At 36.5% G+C, this 18,967-nt stretch overlaps 3 protein-coding genes across 4 annotated transcripts; 1 reads left to right on the forward strand and 2 right to left on the reverse strand.

Moving 5' to 3' along the window:
- On the reverse strand, positions 400–2,808 carry LOC109950866 (zinc finger MYM-type protein 1-like). Its single transcript, XM_020571012.1, has one exon. The coding sequence runs from the start codon at positions 2,806–2,808 to the stop codon at positions 400–402; it is 2,409 nt and encodes an 802-aa protein (XP_020426601.1).
- On the forward strand, positions 5,374–16,005 carry LOC18767503 (kinesin-like protein KIN-7D, mitochondrial). Of its 2 annotated transcripts, none has more exons than XM_020570392.1 (25): positions 5,374–6,052; positions 6,177–6,274; positions 6,445–6,534; positions 6,692–6,744; positions 7,621–7,686; positions 8,197–8,250; positions 8,583–8,642; positions 8,842–8,920; positions 9,021–9,088; positions 9,588–9,644; positions 9,740–9,844; positions 10,216–10,320; positions 10,589–10,696; positions 10,810–10,944; positions 11,044–11,226; positions 11,656–11,871; positions 12,450–12,590; positions 12,784–12,903; positions 13,020–13,070; positions 13,241–13,288; positions 13,449–13,586; positions 13,971–14,705; positions 15,168–15,297; positions 15,385–15,495; positions 15,683–16,005. In XM_020570392.1, exons 1-24 carry the CDS (start codon positions 5,712–5,714, stop codon positions 15,468–15,470), a joined length of 3,267 nt encoding a protein of 1,088 aa, XP_020425981.1. In that variant the 5' UTR covers positions 5,374–5,711; the 3' UTR covers positions 15,471–15,495; positions 15,683–16,005. The 2 variants fall into 2 exon arrangements, with proteins under 2 accessions (XP_020425981.1, XP_007199690.1); XM_007199628.2 differs by having other exon boundaries at positions 10,813–10,944.
- Positions 16,853–18,583, reverse strand: LOC18768760 (B-box zinc finger protein 20). The gene is made up of 2 exons (XM_007200784.2): positions 17,784–18,583; positions 16,853–17,682 (listed from the first exon to the last, which is right to left on the reverse strand). Exons 1-2 carry the CDS (start codon positions 17,967–17,969, stop codon positions 17,242–17,244), a joined length of 627 nt encoding a protein of 208 aa, XP_007200846.1. The 5' UTR covers positions 17,970–18,583; the 3' UTR covers positions 16,853–17,241.

Below are 18,967 nucleotides of genomic sequence, written 5' to 3' on the forward strand. Positions count from 1 at the left end.
ATGCAAAGGATCCAATAGTGTAGTAGTTTGGAGCAAGGAAAGATTCTGGGTTCGACTCTTAGCATCTATGTAGATGTAGTGTGTGTGAGTTTAGTATGCTATCACCCTTCTTAATAAAAAAAATGCCTTAAAAAAAAACTAATTTATCTACATACACCTCCCCAATCATTACATGCATTTTTGCAAACAAGACTTCTATTGTATATCACTCATCTCCATCATATATTCAAGAAATCTACCATGCTCATCCCTAAACACAAATATGTGCAAGCCCAGTGGCGGATCCAGGATATTTCCTTCCAAGGGTCAATGTCTAAAGGTGAAAAAAATTTATACAAAATATACTCATAAAAATGAAACGATAATATTAGAATTCATAATTCATAGAAAAAAACCACATTACAATTGTCCACGACGAGTTTTCATATTCTGAAAACGTAGCATTATAGTTTCATTATCAATACAAGCAAACACATCTTTCTCAATATAAACAAGTAAACTATCACTCAACCATTGATCTCCCATTCGGTTGCGAAGTGGACCTTTCACAATATTCATAGCAGAAAATGCTCTCTCCACAGAAGCAGTTGCAACCGGTAAAGTTAAGGCTAATCTGAGAAGCAAATAAACATAATTATATGTTCTATGCAACCCTTTCTCCACCATTTTTCTTGCAAGGCTACCAATCCCTTTCAATTGAGAAAAATCAGTCATCGTACGCATATGAGTAATATAAATCTCAAGTTGATCTTCAAGTGCCAAGAGATCTCGGGAATTAAAATCTTGAGGATAAAATTCAGCAAAACGAAGTAGCTTTTGTTTGTCAAAAGCTATGAATGAATCATCTGGACTCAAACATGTCAAACAAAGAAGTAACTCAGTATTTACCTCACTAAAGCGACGATTTAATTCCGCAAGTTGCCACTCAATGATTTGAATAAAGATGTCCACACGATAATGATGGAGGTGTGTTATTATAGGAGCTCTCCGATGTGATCTCCATTGAGCTACATATGCATCATCCATGTTTGGAACCAAGATATCATGTTTGGCACAAAAGGAAGATACTTGATCAAGCAAGGCTTCAAATGCATTCTCTCTCATGTGTTGTAGTTGGTCCTTGCAAACTTTGACTAAAGTCATTGCATTCTCAATATCTTGGTCTTTCCTCTGTAATGCTTGTGACAAGTCATTTGTGGCTCCCAATATAGATCTCATGAAAAATAGGTGAAATACAAACTCAAAAGATTGTATTTCTCTCAATGACCTATTTGCTTCACCTAGATTATCAGTGGAGCCATCCTCAATAATAAATTTGAGCACTTTCACCACAGATTTAAACATGGAAATGATACTAAGTAATGTACCATAATGTGAGTTCCAACGTGTATCACCGGGACGCTTGAGACAAGTTTCTTGATTTAAGCCTCGCCCTGTTGGAAAAGTATCTTTTTCTAGAGCTTCCGTAACATCCTTTTGTAGTTGATCTCTAAGAATGTCACGACGCTTGCACGATGCTCCAACAATATTAACCAAGCTATTGCAAGATGTGAAGAAAGTGGCAATATCAGCATTTCCCTTTGCCACGGCCACAAGAGCTAATTGAAGTTGATGTGCAAAACAATGAATATAATAGGCACAAGGATTTTCTCTCAAAATCTGTGTTTTAAGACCATTGAACTCACCCTTCATATTACTAGCTCCATCATATCCTTGTCCTCTTAGCATGGAAATGCTCAATTCCTCTCTTGCAAACAATATGTCAATAGCCTCCTTGAGTGAGTTTGATGTAGTATCCCTAACATGTTGAATGCCCACAAACCTCTCAATTACATCCCCACTTTTGTCCACATAACGAAACACCACCGCCATCTGTTCTTTTACTGACACATCACGTGATTCATCAACTAATAAAGAGAAGAATGCACCATCCATATCCTTGATGATTTTCTTAATAGTTTCAGTGGCACAAGCATTCACAAGATCTTTTTGAATTGTTGGAGCTATTAACTTGAGATTCCCGGGAGCATTTTCTAACACAACGGCCTTCACTTTCTCATCATGATCAGCAAGAAACTGTAAGAGCTCTAAATAATTCCCCTTGTTGCTTGAAGTGTCACTCTCATCATGCCCACGAAAAGGAAGACCTTGCCTCAATAAAAATCTCACACAATCAAGAGAAGCTGTCAAGCAAATACGATAATCAATACGAGCTTGCTCTGATTGCTTTATCAAAGCTGTTCGGATGTGTTGCTTTTGATTCATAAGATCCACACAATACTGTCTAGATTGATTATGAACACTTCCAACAGGTCCAACATGTTGCCTAATTTTATCTTTCTTCTTCCAATTCCTAAAACCCATCTCTGTGAAGGCGTCGCTACACCCTTGACCAATTCTGAAATTGGATTTGAAGAGATAACAATAAAGGCAAAATGCAGCATCTTTACTAATACTGTACTCCAACCAGTCAAACTCATCAAACCACTTGACATTAAAGCGTCGATCATACCCTGAAAGATCAGTTTGTGGAAATGTGTGATCCTTGGGCTGACATGGACCCTTTTGTAGATATGCTCTTCGAACTTCGTCTCTAATGTTAGGATCATAATCCAACATTTGAGGTCGAAGTCCAGGGTCTGCAATAAGATTAGCTAATATATCTTGCAACTCACTTTCTTTTGAACTATCCACATCTCTAGAAATATCCACATCTCTAGAAATATCAACATCTCTCGAACTCGAACTACCCACATTATCCGAACTAGAAGTAGTTGATGCGAACCTTCTCTTAAAGTATCGTTCCATAACTGTATTGGTAGAAATAACCAATCAAACATCAACAATATTAAAAAGCCATAACTTATGCAAACTAACCAAAATAAAATCCAACAACTAATCAAATTTACCAATTATTATCTAACATAAAACACTAATTTATTCAAACAAACTAACCAAAACTAGAAGCCCTTAATTTATTCAAACTAACCAAGAGATATAATCTTACATAAAAGTAAAATCCTAATTTATTCAAACTAACTAACCAAAATCAAAACCCCTAATTAATTGAAACTAACCAAGATAATCATATAATATAACATAAAAATAAAACGATAATTTATTCAAACTAACTAGCCAAAACCTCTAATTTATTCAAACTAACATAAAAGCCCTAGTTAATTCAAACTAACAAACTAAAATAAAATCTCAACAACAAACAACAACAACAACTAATCAAGAAAAACACTAACATATAAGAATCTTTACTAATTAATTAAAGCATAAAGAAAATAGGATAACATACTTTCAAACTAACTAACCAAAATCAAAACCCCTAATTAATTGAAACTAACCAAGATAATCATATAATCTAACATAAAAATAAAACCCTAATTTATTCAAACTAACTAACCAAAACCAAAACCTCTAATTTATTCAAACTAACATAAAAGCCCTAGTTTATTCAAACTAACAAAGTAAAATAAAATCTCAACAACAAAAAACAATAACTAATCAAAAAACACTAACATATAAGAATCTTTACTAATTAATTAAAGCATAAAGAAAATAGGATAACATACTCTCAAATTTGAGGGATAAATCCACCTTTGAAATCAAATTGAATTTTGGAGGCACTTATTCAATTTTCTGCTGCCCAGTGCCCATCGCCGACGCCACTTTACTGCCTCCACCGACTGATTTGTGAGGGGGGAGGGAAAGCCACCATTGAATTGGATTGGAGGTTGGTTGTTTTAGTTGGGGTTGGAATTTAGGTTAGAGAATTTGATATTGAGAAGAAGAAATGGGTTTGAAACTGATGGGTTTTCGGGTAGCACAGCAGCTGTGCTGCTGTTTTGTTTTGTTTTTTTTAAACCTGTGCCAAAACGACGTCGTTTTGGCCAGGTGTTATTATAAAAAAAAAAGTGTAAGTGAAACGACGTCGTTTTGAAGAATAGCGCGCAAAAAAAAAAAAAAAAACTTAAGTGCAACGACGTCGTTTCGACGTCGAGGGCGCAAAAAAAAAAAACCACTTAAATGAAACGACGTCGTTTTGACGTCGACCAAACAAAAAAAAACGATGCGCGCTGCGCGCAAGCTCTCCACAGCTGCGCAGCAGCACAGCAGTTTGCCCCATTGGGGCATTTCATCGAGCACCTTGCGAGGGTCAATTTGAGCGGCTCTAATGGAGGATTTCAGAGGTTGCAGGGGTCAATTGACCACCCTTGCTCCTCTGTGGATCCGCCCCTGTGCAAGCCCATAAGTATTTAACAAATATAGAGTCAAATCGTGGCTTGGAGATATCAAATGAGGTATGAATATGGTTTTTTGTTTTGTTTTGTTTTGTTTTGTTTTGTTTTTTCCAATTTTAGATTAGCCAATTTGGCATTGTTGTGATGTGAAAATAGTCGCTGTCAGATTTGCTGTGAGAGAAAACAGTTTGACGTTTGATAAACTTTTTGTTGAAAGTGTTGTCGGTACTGATTCCCACATAATCAAAAAATAATTTCAGCATAATCATTAAACCCAGCTCCTCTTCGAAATTGATTCCCGCATAATCAGAAAATGAAAACACATTATTAGCTGCTTTTCCTTATAACTTTCTCTCATATCAATTTTTAACAATAAGTGATTTTCTCATAGTTTACCAAATGGGTTGGGCTTCCCGAAATGTTTAAAAAATCACTTATCACCTGAAATAAATAATGCCAAACGGGCACTTAGATCGCAAGTCACTTCAAAATATGCAATTGAAATATATGTGGAGAGAGATTCAAACTTGCGTGCAAGTAGCGGGTTTATTACTTTGACTAACCAGCCTAATTTACCTATGTGTAAGTATTTACTATTTACTCGCACACAATAAAACTTAAAAAACCCAAAAAATAATTAAATGATATTTTTTGAAAAGGAAACGACGAATATCGTTCAATAGATGCAAGAATACAATGCATTATATAAGTTAAAGGGTATTTTTTTGGCATTATATAAAGGGTCATGCTAGGGAGACCAACTTTAGATACCAACTTGTGTACCAACTCTCTAATAGAGGTGGAGCCCACAAATACAATGAGTCCTACACTCTATTAGAGAGTTGGTACACAAGTTGGTATCTAAAGTTGGTCTCCCTAGCATTTTCCTTATATAAATTGTCTTAATCGGCGGCCGCTGTTATTCCCGCTCATTCGTAGCGTTTTTATTTTTCAAAGTCCATCTTTTTAATACATAATGCGCGCGGTTGCCTGCCCTCACCAAATTTAAACCACCTCGCCACGTCACCCCAAGTAATTTAAATATTTTATTTTTTAAATTTTCAAAATTTAATCCACTACCGTCGTTCTCACTCTCACCACTCACCGGTTATTAGTCCCTCTCTCTCTCTCTCTGCAACTCTCACTTTGTCTTAAAGAAGACGAAACTCCCTCTCTCTCTCTCTCTCTCTACCCCTCAGTTTCTCTCTCTACAGTCGAGCACACAGTGTGAGAGAGTGAAGAAGAATAATAGCTGAAAGCTTTAATTCAATTAATAAAAAAGGAAAAACAATGTTCTTCGCTTTTGGCTCGCAAGCCATGTGACCTCTCTGACATATTCTCTTTCTCTTTGCTCTTCTTTTACTTCTTCTTCTTCTTCTTCTTCCTTCTACTCGTTTGTTTTTGTTTTTAAATTGCTGCATTTTCCTCTCTCCGAGTCACCGTCCGTGTTGACTCAGCTGGATGGCCTCGTCCTCACGAGCCCGCAGCAGCTCGCCTTTCTCCTACCGCAAGCCCTCCAGCCCCTACTCGTCGACCTCGTCCTCGTCTTCGTTGATGAACGGCCGGATCATTCCGCGCTCCTGCTCGACCTCAGCGACGTCGTTTTACAACTCGGGAGGTGGACTCGGGTCCCGATCCATGACGCCGAGTCGCGGCCGCTCCGATTCAATGCAGTACGGTTCAGGCGGTTATAGTACTCGCTCGCCGGTGGGCTTCGCGTCCGAGGAGCTTTTGGCGGAGATGCTCGAGGCGCCGAGGGGTGGGGATAGCATATCGGTCACGATTCGGTTTAGGCCGCTGAGGTAATAATGGTAGATCTGAGCGTATTGGATCAGATCTATGGGGTTTGGGATTGGCGGATTTTGGACCGTTTGGTCTTGAGGTAATGTGATTGAATGGTTTTGCTTTTGGGGCTTTTTCTTGCAGCGAGAGGGAGTTTCAGAGAGGGGACGAGATCACTTGGTACGCGGACGGTGATAAGATAGTGAGGAATGAGTACAATCCAGCTACAGCATATGCATTTGGTATTGTCTTAATTGTTATTAATTGTACTTCCAAATTTGAAAATTTGAATGTGAATCTAATTTCGATTTTGGTAAATTCAAAAGAAAATGTGTTAGAATTCATTTTCATTTAACGTAGAAATTACAGGGTTTTAAAATTGTTGGATTTGAGGATGGTTTTGTTGTTGCAGATAGAGTTTTTGGACAGCATGCCAATTCACAAGAGGTGTACGAGGTTGCAGCTAAACCTGTTGTCAAAGCTGCCATGGAAGGTGTCAATGGTATGACATACTGCTCTTGTAGACTCCAAAGGGAGAATTCGTTATTGCTTGTAATGAAAAGTCTATTAGCTTTATTTGAAAAAAGTTAATTAATTAAATTTCATTCAGTTCTCTTGTTAATTTTCCTTATCTTATGGCCTGGTTACTAACAATGCAGGTACTGTTTTTGCTTATGGTGTGACAAGTAGTGGAAAGACACACACTATGCATGTAAGTGCCACTGTCTTTTCTTGGGCTTTTGCTACTGAAAGTCTATGAATGTTAAAAACCATGATGGCCTGTTTGGTTCCACATTAGGCAATTAAATTTAAACTTTCCTTGTATGGCTTTGCAAAAATAAATGAATAATGATTAATGGAGAACTACTTCATGTAGTGTTCCACTCTCTCAAAATCTTTTCATGTCTCTCAACTAATCAAGCCACAAGAACCACATGATACTTAAAAGAACAGGTCTCCAGATAACTTTTGGTCTTTCCAACTCTACCATGCTACCCCGGAACAGACTAACAGGACCTAATATAGCTCATTGGAATCCTAAAGTGCAAGAGTAAACCCCAAAAGCTCCCAAGCTCAAGACTCTTCTGCATTCTTACAATATGTAAAGAGGATCATCAAATTATCAATGGTCGTTTTGTCTCTTCTAATTCTTTGAGCAAGTCAAAATACCCCCGGTGGCACCTATCTAAATAACTATCAATATCTAATTTAAGGAGGCTATAAATGATTAAGTTTTTTAAGGTGCACTTGGGGAAGTCTTAGGTTTGGCTTTTGCTTAGCAGAAATGTAGACAAATAACTTTTTATGCACGAACATGTAGTTATGTTGAACTCATTTACTTTGGAACATTGTTATGAAGCAAAGTCCAATTGTAGATTCTGCAAGAATATCATCTTTTGGACGTATTTGTTATCTTCCATATCTTTGCCATATGTTTGTGTTTTACCCTACATTTTGCTTTATGAATACCGTACTTGATATTTCTTGTTTCTGTTACCTTACAATGTTGTGAAACTTTCTCACTGTTATGGTATATTCCATGGACAGTAACAATACTGTTACTTAACTCATTTCTCATAATACACAGGGAGATCAAAACTCTCCAGGTATTATACCATTGGCGATAAAGGATGTCTTCAGTATCATCCAAGATGTAAGTGCACCTATGAATTTTGTATGAGTTGTTCTTTGTTCCTCCACCCTTTCCCTTCAATTTAACATTGTCCCAGGATCTTGTCAGTTTTATTTTGTACAGGATGTTGCACACTGATGTTGCATAATGATTTAAAACATACTCGTCCTGATTGCAATATGTTTTATTCAGCAAGTTATCATAGTAATTTATAGACTTTTAATTGTGTCTTCTGCTGGTTTATGTGAACCAATAAAATACTTAACAGACCAGTGTTCCATAATTGTATCATGCGCATGGAGTTTTAGGTTTATTGAACCAATTTAATACTTGACAGACCAGAGTTCTATACACTAGTTTCTGTGGACTAATTTATCTTGCATTCTTTCTTAACTTGCCAATAGTATATGACTATTTGCTTTGCCTTGTATACTCATGGAAGGTTTATTTTCTGTTTTTGTTGATACTAACAAATGACTTACTTGAGTTGCCTGCTGTGATGACTAACTGAAAGTTGCATTCTCATTTCAGACCCCAGGGAGGGAGTTTTTACTCCGTGTCTCATATCTTGAGATCTACAATGAGGTTAGTAGAGCTATTCTTATTGGCAGTCACATTTTAAGGCTTCAGATTATACGGTAGCTCATTCCTTTCCTGGTAAAATGTATTTATCATTCTTCTTAGGTATGAAAATAAGCTCTATAATTTAAACTCTGGGATTTCATTCAACCATCATTTATTTGTTTTCATATTCATGATCTAATTTTCTACCTGACAGATGGCTCTTTTTGTCCTTCTTAGTTTTTGTGTTAACCTTAACATGGAGACTATAGTTGTTGTCCAAGTCAAAGTTTCTTGCTATGTTCATCATTCTTATTTGTATTGATTTCTGGTGCTATTTGTGCATCTGATATCAGGTGATAAATGACTTGCTTGATCCAACAGGTCAAAATTTGCGTGTGAGAGAAGATTCACAGGTTTGTTACTTATCTTTTATTGGAAGTCCTTATTTAACTGTATCTATTTTCTTTCTAAGGCCTTTTCTAAAATACCCCACTTATGTCTTATTCGAAAATAAAAAGTTTGTACTTATGTACTTTTTAAAGCTTTTTGTAAGTACATTTAGTTTGTTGCTGGATTCATCATTTCTCTGTGTCATTATGCTTATATTTTCAGGGTACATATGTTGAGGGTATAAAGGAAGAAGTTGTTTTGTCTCCTGGGCATGCACTTTCTTTTATTGCTGCTGGAGAAGGTACTTACTTGTAGTGATGACTTTAGTTTTTCTCCCAATTTTATTAGGTTAAAGATGATTTCTTTTTACTGAGTTTTTAACTGGTGCATGGTAATGGCAGAACATCGTCATGTTGGATCCAACAATTTTAATCTGTTGAGTAGTCGAAGCCACACCATATTTACACTGGTAAGCATTCTTCGTAATGTATCAATGAATTGTACTACCTTGATCGTGATAAGTTGCCAACTATTCAATCTATAGTTTCGAGATTGTGTTTGGTATTGTATCTTTTATCAATGTAAATAGACCAATATGTGCACACACCAAGACATGCAATGCATTCATTAATAAAGCAACATGTAAGTCACTGTTAAATAAAATATAAACCGTATCACACTGTTACTTATTTGAGCCTTTGGTATTCCTTCTGGAACACATAAATAACTTTTAAAATTTTGTGATAGAAATGATTTCAACTAATATTTTCCTGGAAAATACGTGGTTAACAGCTCCTTATAATAATTTGGGCAGTAATTGTATTTAAGAGTTGCCTACTTTTATTTGTAAAATTTTTGCATTCTATCAGAGTAATTTTCTCTCTTCATTTCTGCACATGGAATTGTGAATGCTATCAATTCTGCTACATTCCTGCTAATTAATATTTAACTGACCGATGCATTTGCAGATGATTGAAAGTAGTGCCCATGGTGATGAATATGATGGAGTGATCTTCTCTCAACTTGTATGGCTCAATTAAATTTTCATTCCGAAATATGAGGTTGTTTATTTATATACATGTATGTTTAGTCGTATTTTTTGTTTGTTTGTTTTCTTTAGAATTTGATTGATCTTGCTGGATCTGAGAGCTCAAAAACCGAAACAACTGGACTAAGAAGAAAGGAAGGATCTTACATAAACAAGAGCCTTCTAACTCTTGGAACTGTAAGTACCTGAAAATTCAATTATATTACCAAACGTAGAAATTTTGTAGGCCTTTTTTTATATATATTATTATAGATTATTTACTACATAATTTGCATTATCTATTTTCCCAAGCCTAAGCAAAGCCTTCATGCACACCATTCCAGCCATATGAAAGACTGTATTTGGTGACAATGTCTATGCAACACGATGCTGATGCACTTTCACTTCTAGCTGAGAGGAACTTTATATTGCTGTATTGTTTAATGGTCACTCTATTCAGTTTTACTAAGAAAATGGTCACTATTTTTTAAAATCGTTTTAATGTTTCTGGTGAAAAGATAAACAAGCTAATCTTTTGCTCGTAACTTGATTGTATGGTTGCAATGAAGGTAATAGGAAAACTGAGTGAGGGAAAGGCATCCCATGTTCCATATCGAGATTCTAAGCTTACGCGCCTTCTACAATCCTCGTTAGGTGGGCATGGTCATGTTTCGGTGAGTTTGAATGCTACATTTGTTAGCCCATTATTCCATTTTTGTTGTAAATCATGTAATGTGTAATATACATGATTTACTTTTTCCCATGGCCTTCTGTTGATTTTTTCATTGTTTATTGTTTGTTTTAAAACCTCTCCAATGTAGATTTTGGACCAAAAAAAAACCTTTACCAGGGGATGTGCTTTTGAATAAACTGTTCTAAAAGTTTATGCAATTAAAACTATTATAACTTGCCTTTATTTTGTTCTTGTGCATATGTTCCCAGCTTATTTGCACTGTTACCCCTGCATCAAGCAGCATGGAGGAAACTCATAATACATTGAAATTTGCAAGCAGGGCAAAGCGAGTAGAAATCTATGCATCGCGCAATAAGGTGTGCTACAATTCATTGCTTGAATAATGTTTTAAGACAATACTCAAAAGTAAACACTTAAGCTCACAATTCTGCTCTTTGTTTTCTGTTTTATTTTTTGAAATTATTTATAGCAGATTATTGATGAGAAGTCTTTGATTAAGAAGTATCAAAGAGAAATTTCGGTCCTTAAAGAAGAACTTGATCAGCTAAGGAAGGGGATGCTTGTTGGCATCAGCCATGAGGAGATTATCACCTTAAAACAAAAGGTTTTGCTTTTGAAATGATATCAGTTTTGTTTGATGGTGGCAATGGCTTAGTATGAGTTTGACTAAGATTTACATATGATCATTGCTCTCTGGAAATAGTTGGAAGAAGGCCAATTTAAAATGCAATCAAGATTGGAGGAAGAAGAGGAAGCGAAGGCTGCTCTTATGAGTAGAATCCAGAGGCTGACGAAGCTCATTCTTGTTTCTTCAAAAAATACAATTCCTGGATGTTTGGGTGATATTCCCAGCCACCAGCGTAGTTATTCGGTTGGTGAGGATGATGTGAGTTCCTTACCCAATGAAGTTGTAGATTATAGCATGCTCTGTGCTGTTGTTTTCTTCCCCTTTCTTTAGCTTAGTTGTTTGAGCTTTGAATGTTGATAATATTTATTCGAAATGAGACCAATCATAAGCGAGGAAAAATATTATGCTGAATGTTGGAGAAGTTACTTTTGTTTTGTAAGCTATATAGACAAGGATGCATGTTTACTGTTACTGTTTGCTTGCTTAGTTTTAGTAAATAATAAAAGGATGTCATTTCCTATCACTTCAATTTTGATATTCATGCATTTTGTGTGTGTGTGTGTGACTGTATTTCTAGTTTATTATTCTCTTAAAAAGATTTATAGTGGCAACAGATCCTTTGTACTTCTTGTTTTCTGGTGGAAAAGCATGGTCAGATGCTTACATTCTGTGATTTTTCTCTGTCAGAAAGTAGAAGTAGTGCGAGATGGGCCCTTGCTTCTAGAAAGTGAGAACCAGAAGGAGTCACCGTCTTCTGCCTCTGCTGTTCCATCAGATCTGGCTAATGATTTTAGACACAAAAGATCTTCCAGCAGGTGGAATGACGATCTCTCACCAGCTAGCAGTACAATTACGGAATCAACTCAAGCCGGTGAACTTATCAGTGGTTCGAGACATCCAGTGGTAAGTTATGCTATTTTTTCGTTCACTTTGGCTTTGTCGCCATTCAGCATATAAAGCTCGATTACTTGACCTAGTAATCTCGCAAAAATTTTCTTCTGAGGGAGAGGGAAGTGAAACGTGCTCATTTCTTTCCCACATGTGTGCATGCAAACACATATATATATATATTGATGTAGGCACACTGCATATTGTAGACATACAAGCATTCCCTTGGAGGAGTTTACACATAGGATTTGTAGGGAAGATATCTTCTCTATTTTCCATATTTTTGTCAAGTCTTCCTGTATATATTTATTCTGTTTACAACTTAGACATGCAATTGTCAAATCAGGAAGTCTTAATTTTACTTACAAACAATTATCAAATTAGAATGTGGCATGAAGTTTTGTCTATACACTATTTGCTTTGATTGCCACCTAATACAGCTATATCTCTTATGAACAAACTTATGGTAATTAATAATTGTCTTTGGGTGAGTGTCTATGATTTCGTTGGTTGGCTAAAATAGTCATTTTCATTTAAGTACTAATCATTCATTATTTGGATGTAAGTATGACTGCTTATTTGAATTACTTTAGGGAGGGATGACAATGTCAGATCATATAGACCTGCTTGTTGAGCAAGTTAAGATGCTTGCTGGAGAGATTGCACTTGGCACCAGCTCCTTGAAGCGATTGGTGGAGCAGTCTGTAAATGATCCTGATAGCGCGAAAACTCAAGTATAAATTCCATTTATTCTTATTAATCCTATTCTGCATCATTATTTTTAGAAGTGCTAATATGCATTCCTTTTTTAAAATTTAGCATTCACCATCCTAAATAATTTAGGAGTTTACAGATTCATTTGGCAGCTGCAGAAGTATGTCTATTTTCCTTAAAATGACCCTGATGAACAACTATGCATGCTTACAGATTGAGAACTTGGAACGTGATATCCATGAAAAGAGAAGGCAAATGAGAGTTTTAGAACAGCGCATAAACGAAAGTGGCGAGGCTTCAATTGCCAATGCATCTTTTGTTGAGATGCAGCAGGTAGTTTTGCGTTCTCATCATCTTCATTATTATAAGTAGTTCTCATTTTTTGTTCTACTGTTGTCAACAGATAGCTGAAGCTTTGTTTTAACCGCTTTCATTTTCTTCTGCAACAGACAGTTAAAAGATTGACGACCCAGTGCAATGAGAAGGGATTTGAGTTGGAAGTGAGTGAATGTATTACTATATCAGTGTGATGGACATTAAATGGGCAGTGTTTCATTTATAAATTTCATGCAACACTTTAATTGTTAGTTTTCTTTTTGATGTTATAACATTTGCCCAATGCATTATGTTGGCGGTATAATTTATTCTTTTAAGTGTAACGTTCATGCAGATAAAATCAGCAGACAATCGTATTCTTCAGGAGCAATTGCAAAATAAGGTTAGAATATTTCATCTTCCTTGGTTCCTTTCAGTCATATTCTTTGATTAATTTTTTATTCTATCCAGCTGATTTATCTGAAGCTTTCTTCCGTGTTTCAGTGCAGACTTTTATTTCCACTTGTTATATTGCTGAGCTATCTATCTTTGCTTATTTGCAGTGTGCAGAGAACGTGGAATTGCACGAAAAAGTGAATCAGTTAGAGCGACGTTTGGCTTCAGTGTCTGGTGAAACGTCTTCTGAGCACTGTGTATCTGAAGAATATGTTGAGGAGCTCAAAAAGAAAATTCAGTCTCAGGTGATTATTTGAACTTTCTAGCTTATAAATCCATAAAGCTTGATAGATTAGTAGTTTCTAGCTGTTACCTTTAATGTCAAAGTATTTTGCCATACTCTTGACTTGCACTGCTTTTGTTTTAGTTTATTATTCTTGGTTCATTCATGTAGAACGTTTAGTTCCTCTGTCATTAGTACTTGACAGTGACAATTTTTTCTTTTGTTAGAATGGTGCAGTCCATAGTTTTGTGTAATCATTTCTTTTTTGTTTTCGCATAACTTCATTATTATCAGTTTTTAATCTTTCTTGTATCGTGACTGAAGATGCTATTGTACTAATGTTAGAGGTTGCTTTAGCTTTCATGCTATACTTCTAACTGGTTGATGCTTTTGTTCCTTCTCATAGGAGATTGAGAATGAGAAACTAAAGCTGGAGCACGTCCAGTTCTCAGAAGAGAACAGTGGGTTACATGTGCAAAATCAAAAACTGGCCGAAGAAGCTTCTTATGCAAAAGAACTGGCATCTGCTGCTGCTGTGGAGTTGAAGAATTTGGCTGGTGAAGTGACAAAGCTCTCACTGCAGAGTGCAAAACTAGAGAAAGAGTTGTTGGCTGCTCGGGAGTTGGCCAATTCTAGAAGCTCTGTTATGCAACCTGTTAATGGTGCTAACCGCAAGTACAATGATGGAGCAAGATCTGGGAGGAAAGGGAGGCTCTCTGGTCGTGCTAATGAGATATCAGGGATGTCTGATGACTTTGAGTCATGGAATCTTGATGCTGATGATTTAAAGATGGAACTTCAGGCAAGGAAACAGCGAGAGGCAGCTCTTGAGGCTGCCCTTGCTGAAAAGGAATTTGTAGAAGAGGAATACAGAAAAAAAGTTGAAGATGCAAAGAAAAGGGAGGAAGCTCTAGAAAATGATTTAGCAAACATGTGGGTGTTGGTTGCAAAATTAAAAAAAGAGGGTGGATCTATCCCTGAGACACACACAGAAGAAAGGCACAATGATGTGATGAGAAATAGTAATGGTTTAAAAACAAGTGACAGTAATACTGTCCCCAAAGAGAGACAAGTTTTGGATGTTTCGAAACCAGCTGATGATGAAAGTCCTACGGAAGAACCTCTTGTTCTTCGCCTCAAGGTAATCTGAGAATCTGCATTATCTTTTAACGTTATTGTTCTAGATTGTTTTGGAATTCTTTTGCAATTTGTTCTGGAGACGTATTAAGAGATGATCGATTCTGTTTTAAGGTTTGTTTAGTGTTTTTAAACCAATGAGACAAAAGCTCTCAATGATGTTTTAATGGCTTTGAGAACATGAAAACTAAAAGAGGCTACTACTACATAAATTTAAGAGGATGATATTTTCTTAGGTCACTAAGTTTGGACCTAATACATCTTTGCATAGAGATTACGCCCACTTGGCTCAATCAAAATGGTTTTATTCTAGATGTTATCATGCTTATGATTGTGAGGGATCAGCCATTTTCCGGAAAAGCATGTGGAGGTCAAATCTGCTTAAGAAGAAAAAGATTAATGAATTATATTGTAAAGTTGATTAAAAGCTTGATTGTTTTTGTGCACCATCCTTTTATTTTTTCAGGCTCGAATGCAGGAGATGAAGGACAAAGAGCTCAAACACCAGGGCAACGGAGATGCCAATTCCCATCTGTGTAAAGTATGTTTTGAATCACCAACTGCAGCAATTCTTCTGCCCTGCCGGCATTTTTGTTGTAAGTCATTCTGAAGCTGTGTTAAAAAAAAAAAAACAATATATGCTCATCATTTCTTATAGTAAGTAACTATGGTACCTTTTGCAGTGTGTAAATCTTGTTCACTTGCTTGTTCCGAGTGCCCAATTTGCCGTACAAAAATTGCAGATAGGCTTTTTGCATTTACCTCATAACACTGTTTTATGCCCTCAAATGAAGGTAATGCAATTTGTTAATATATATATTTTTGATTATTTTTCGGATTAAAAAAAAAGAAGCAAATCCTATCTGCTATGGTTCCCTTTAAGAGGGCGTTGCCATAACATTTATTTCATCGATTTGCAGTATTGGATCGGTAATTTAACGAGGATGGTTTTCATTTTGTTTTCGACTTTTTATTTTGCAGGGCCTTGTCATGATTCTGTTTTATGTGAAATAGTGGGTGCGATTCTTTAATTAGTTTGCCTGTATGTAAACTGTGTAAAAGGTATATCAATATTTTGTTTCTATCTCTCTCGCCTGGGTCCTGTAAAATAACAAGGGACAAAGTTGGGAAATAGAAACCAATCAAATTTGGGAGTTTGAGATGCAGAATGTTGCTTTGTTTGGAGTATGCAGCAAAATGTTGTGATTGCAACCATGTATAGAAAAAGAAAAAGAAAAACAATGTAATGCTTAAGAAGCAATATTCTTCCACCTCTGCAATGTTAATTCATTATTTCACAGTTCTTTTCTTTTGGGTCATTCCTCTGTCATTTCTTGAAGCAGAAATATGCACGGTGGGATTTTAGGGTTGATTATTTTTTTCTTTTGGGGGTGGTAAATACTAAATAAATGAGTAGTTATCTTGTTTCCTGCAACATAGTGGGTTTATTTACCCAAAAAAAGAAGAAGAGAGAACATAGGGGGTTGTTTGCATTGTGGTTTTCACTGATATTGAGCCAATCTTTTAGGTCACCATAAAAATAATGTTCAATGAACAGAATGTGGATGTGAGTAGATTTCGGATTTGACTTTTATGGATGCGAGTTATTACATACTTGCAGTGAGTTTGATATTTGCTTGTTTGATGTGGTTTTGTTTTAAATGAATTACTAGCTTTGCCTCTGACAGAATAGAACAATATATTAATTAGTTTGATTTGGTTCAGTTTCTTCCGTGATTTTTGTCAAAACCGAACCAAACTAAACCGTTCTATTTTGTAATTAGTTAGACCGCAGTTTTGGATGAAACCGAACCAATCTGCACCTTGCCTACCCCTAATATTCAACCGAACCAATCTGCACCTTGCCTACCCCTAATATTAAACGATGGGAATGACTTTACTATTCCAGTTGCACTACCCCCTCTCTGTATCTGTATCTATATCTATGTCCTCGTGTCTTTGCCTCTGTTCCTCACACCCTATTAGCTCTACAGAGAAGTTCCCTTTCTTTTGGGGAACCATCCGTATCCAGTAACAGTTAAGGATTAAAATAGGCATTCCACAAGGACTTGCATAAACTTGTGAAGTTGAAATAAAGCATGAGGATGAGGACACTCACTCCCATAACAGAAAAAGGAAAGGACACAACCATTATCGAATAAAAGCCTTTAAACAGAAATGTTTATACAACAGATTATCAACAGCTTCGGATTTCTTGAAGGAACTGAGAGACCAGCATCAGCCCCCTTCCTCTGCTGAATTGCCTTTTTCTTTTTATTCACCATATTTGTAAAACCAGTCTCAGGGTCATATGGAGTTGCAGGTGAAGCTTGAGCTGCCCAGATGGCCAAATTGTTCTGATGACAAAAAAAACTTACGTTGTTTTCAAGATCTTGCTTCACCAAAAGCAGAGCAAATCCCACACAAAAACACAAGCAAAATTGGCCTTGTTATCAGCCAAATATATATCACCATAACAATGGCTTATTTTTCTCTTTGGTTTTTTCAAATCTCTCTAGATGAAAGGTGTGCTGCAATCCTCAGAAACCATCGGGAGCAAACGAAAAATCGAAAAAGTCTTCTACATGCCACCCCGGCAGCGTCTCCATCAGATACTCTGATATGCTGCTTGTTGAAACAGAGCCATTGTCACTGCCACAATTCTCTCCTGTCTTGTAGGAGGAAGACGACGTCGTTTGCTCCACTGATGGAGAGCAATTCAAGGCCTTATCAGAAACTGTTTTGGGTCTCTTTGAAGAAGACTTGGAGGCTCTTGCATCAGTGGTATTGGCCAATTGAGAGAAGCCAGAGCATGAGGAGGATGAGGTTGGATATAAAGAAGCAGCAGCTGAGAGCTTAACGCCTGGAAGAACAAACCTGTTGTGCTTCTGTGTGTGCTCATTGGTTTTGTGAATCGAAAAGTCGCATTCTCTGCAAAGAATCGCTCTGTCTTGTTGACAAAACAGAAATCCGCGCCTCTCCTGCAAAACCCACCAAGAAAATGAGAAACAAGAGCACTTTGTATTGAAAATTATCATTGTTTATGAGCAAAAAACAGAGAAGTCTGTTGAGAATGCATTACCTGGCATATATCACAGAGAGGGGAGTCTTTGAAAGTTGGGTGGAGAAGACAGAAGCGCTTGTGCTTGCCGGCCAGCTTGTTGGCGTAGTGAACACGGCGATCACAGACATCGCAAAGAGCAGCTTCATCTGCAGAGCAGAAAACAGTGGCCTCTTCTTTCTCGCACACATCACACCGGATCTTCATGATCTCTAAATTTCTATGCAGGCTTGTGATGTGCTGTGTATTTATGTTCTTTTAAGGTGTTGATGGGTGCAATAGAAATGTTATGGGGGAGACTGGGATGCAGACAAAGTTGAGTATGGGCTTCTGGGAATTGGCTAGGGAGGACCAGAGAGAGAGAGAACAGCTAAGCTCAGAGAAGGTGTGTGCTTTTACTGTTTCTGTCTGTCTTTGAGAAAGCTCTGGATGATGTCTCTTTCTCTGTCTCTGTCTCTCGAGTATGTATTTATTTTCTTTCTTTCTTTGAGTAAAGAGGAGGCAGCTACCAAGGCTTTTTCTTTTCTTTCTGGCTAATTATATCCTATCCCAACCATACTTTTCAGTGTCATTAGTCTGAGAATATTTGGGGTTGGAGGGAGATGGACATCTTGGCAAACATTGATCCTAGACTCTCTCTCTAATATAGTGGGAATGTGTGTGAGAGAGAGAGAGTCAGAGTGGTAAATCCCTCCTTTTTTCTGCTAAGAATAATACTTATATATAATAAGGAAGAAAGAGAGAGAGAGGTGATGTGGATGGAGCAGTGTTAGCATATGGGAGACCAGATCAGAGAGTAATTAACAATTAGCTAGAGGTTTTGCTTTCCTAGTTATTCATGTCTGGATGACTCTCAATTATTGATGCATGTAAAATACAATTCACAAGAAATTTTATGGCTTGTATGAATGTTAGCAGTATTAAATCTCATATCTTGGACTTCTGCATTTATTATTAATTGGTTTTAAGTTGGATGGTTATATTTTAAACAAATTTTCTTTTTATAAGGAAGGAAACAATACAAATAATTATTATGGAGTGCAAATGACGACTCCCTTTTATTGTTTGCATTTATTTTATAAGTAAATTTAGGTTTTAGTCACAAAAAAAGTTTTCACTTTTGAAAAAAACCAAAAAAATTTCAAAAAATACGAAAAAACCTCTCAACTTTTAAACCAAAGATATGTAAATGTAAAGAATTCTTT

This window comes from Prunus persica, chromosome G8, assembly GCF_000346465.2.
Source record: "Prunus persica cultivar Lovell chromosome G8, Prunus_persica_NCBIv2, whole genome shotgun sequence".
NCBI classification, from domain to species: Eukaryota; Viridiplantae; Streptophyta; class Magnoliopsida; order Rosales; family Rosaceae; genus Prunus; species Prunus persica.

Coding starts and splice junctions, on each gene's coding strand:
- LOC109950866 (XM_020571012.1), bottom strand. CDS start 2,808: ATGGAACGATACTTTAAGAGAAGGTTCGCATCAACTACTTCTAGTTCG.
- LOC18767503 (XM_020570392.1), top strand. CDS start 5,712: ATGGCCTCGTCCTCACGAGCCCGCAGCAGCTCGCCTTTCTCCTACCGC. Junction 6,535..6,691: donor TGCCATGGAAGGTGTCAATG/GTATGACATACT, acceptor CTAACAATGCAG/GTACTGTTTTTGCTTATGGT. Junction 9,089..9,587: donor GCCACACCATATTTACACTG/GTAAGCATTCTT, acceptor ATGCATTTGCAG/ATGATTGAAAGTAGTGCCCA.
- LOC18768760 (XM_007200784.2), bottom strand. CDS start 17,969: ATGAAGATCCGGTGTGATGTGTGCGAGAAAGAAGAGGCCACTGTTTTC. Junction 17,683..17,783: donor CTCTCTGTGATATATGCCAG/GTAATGCATTCT, acceptor TGGGTTTTGCAG/GAGAGGCGCGGATTTCTGTT.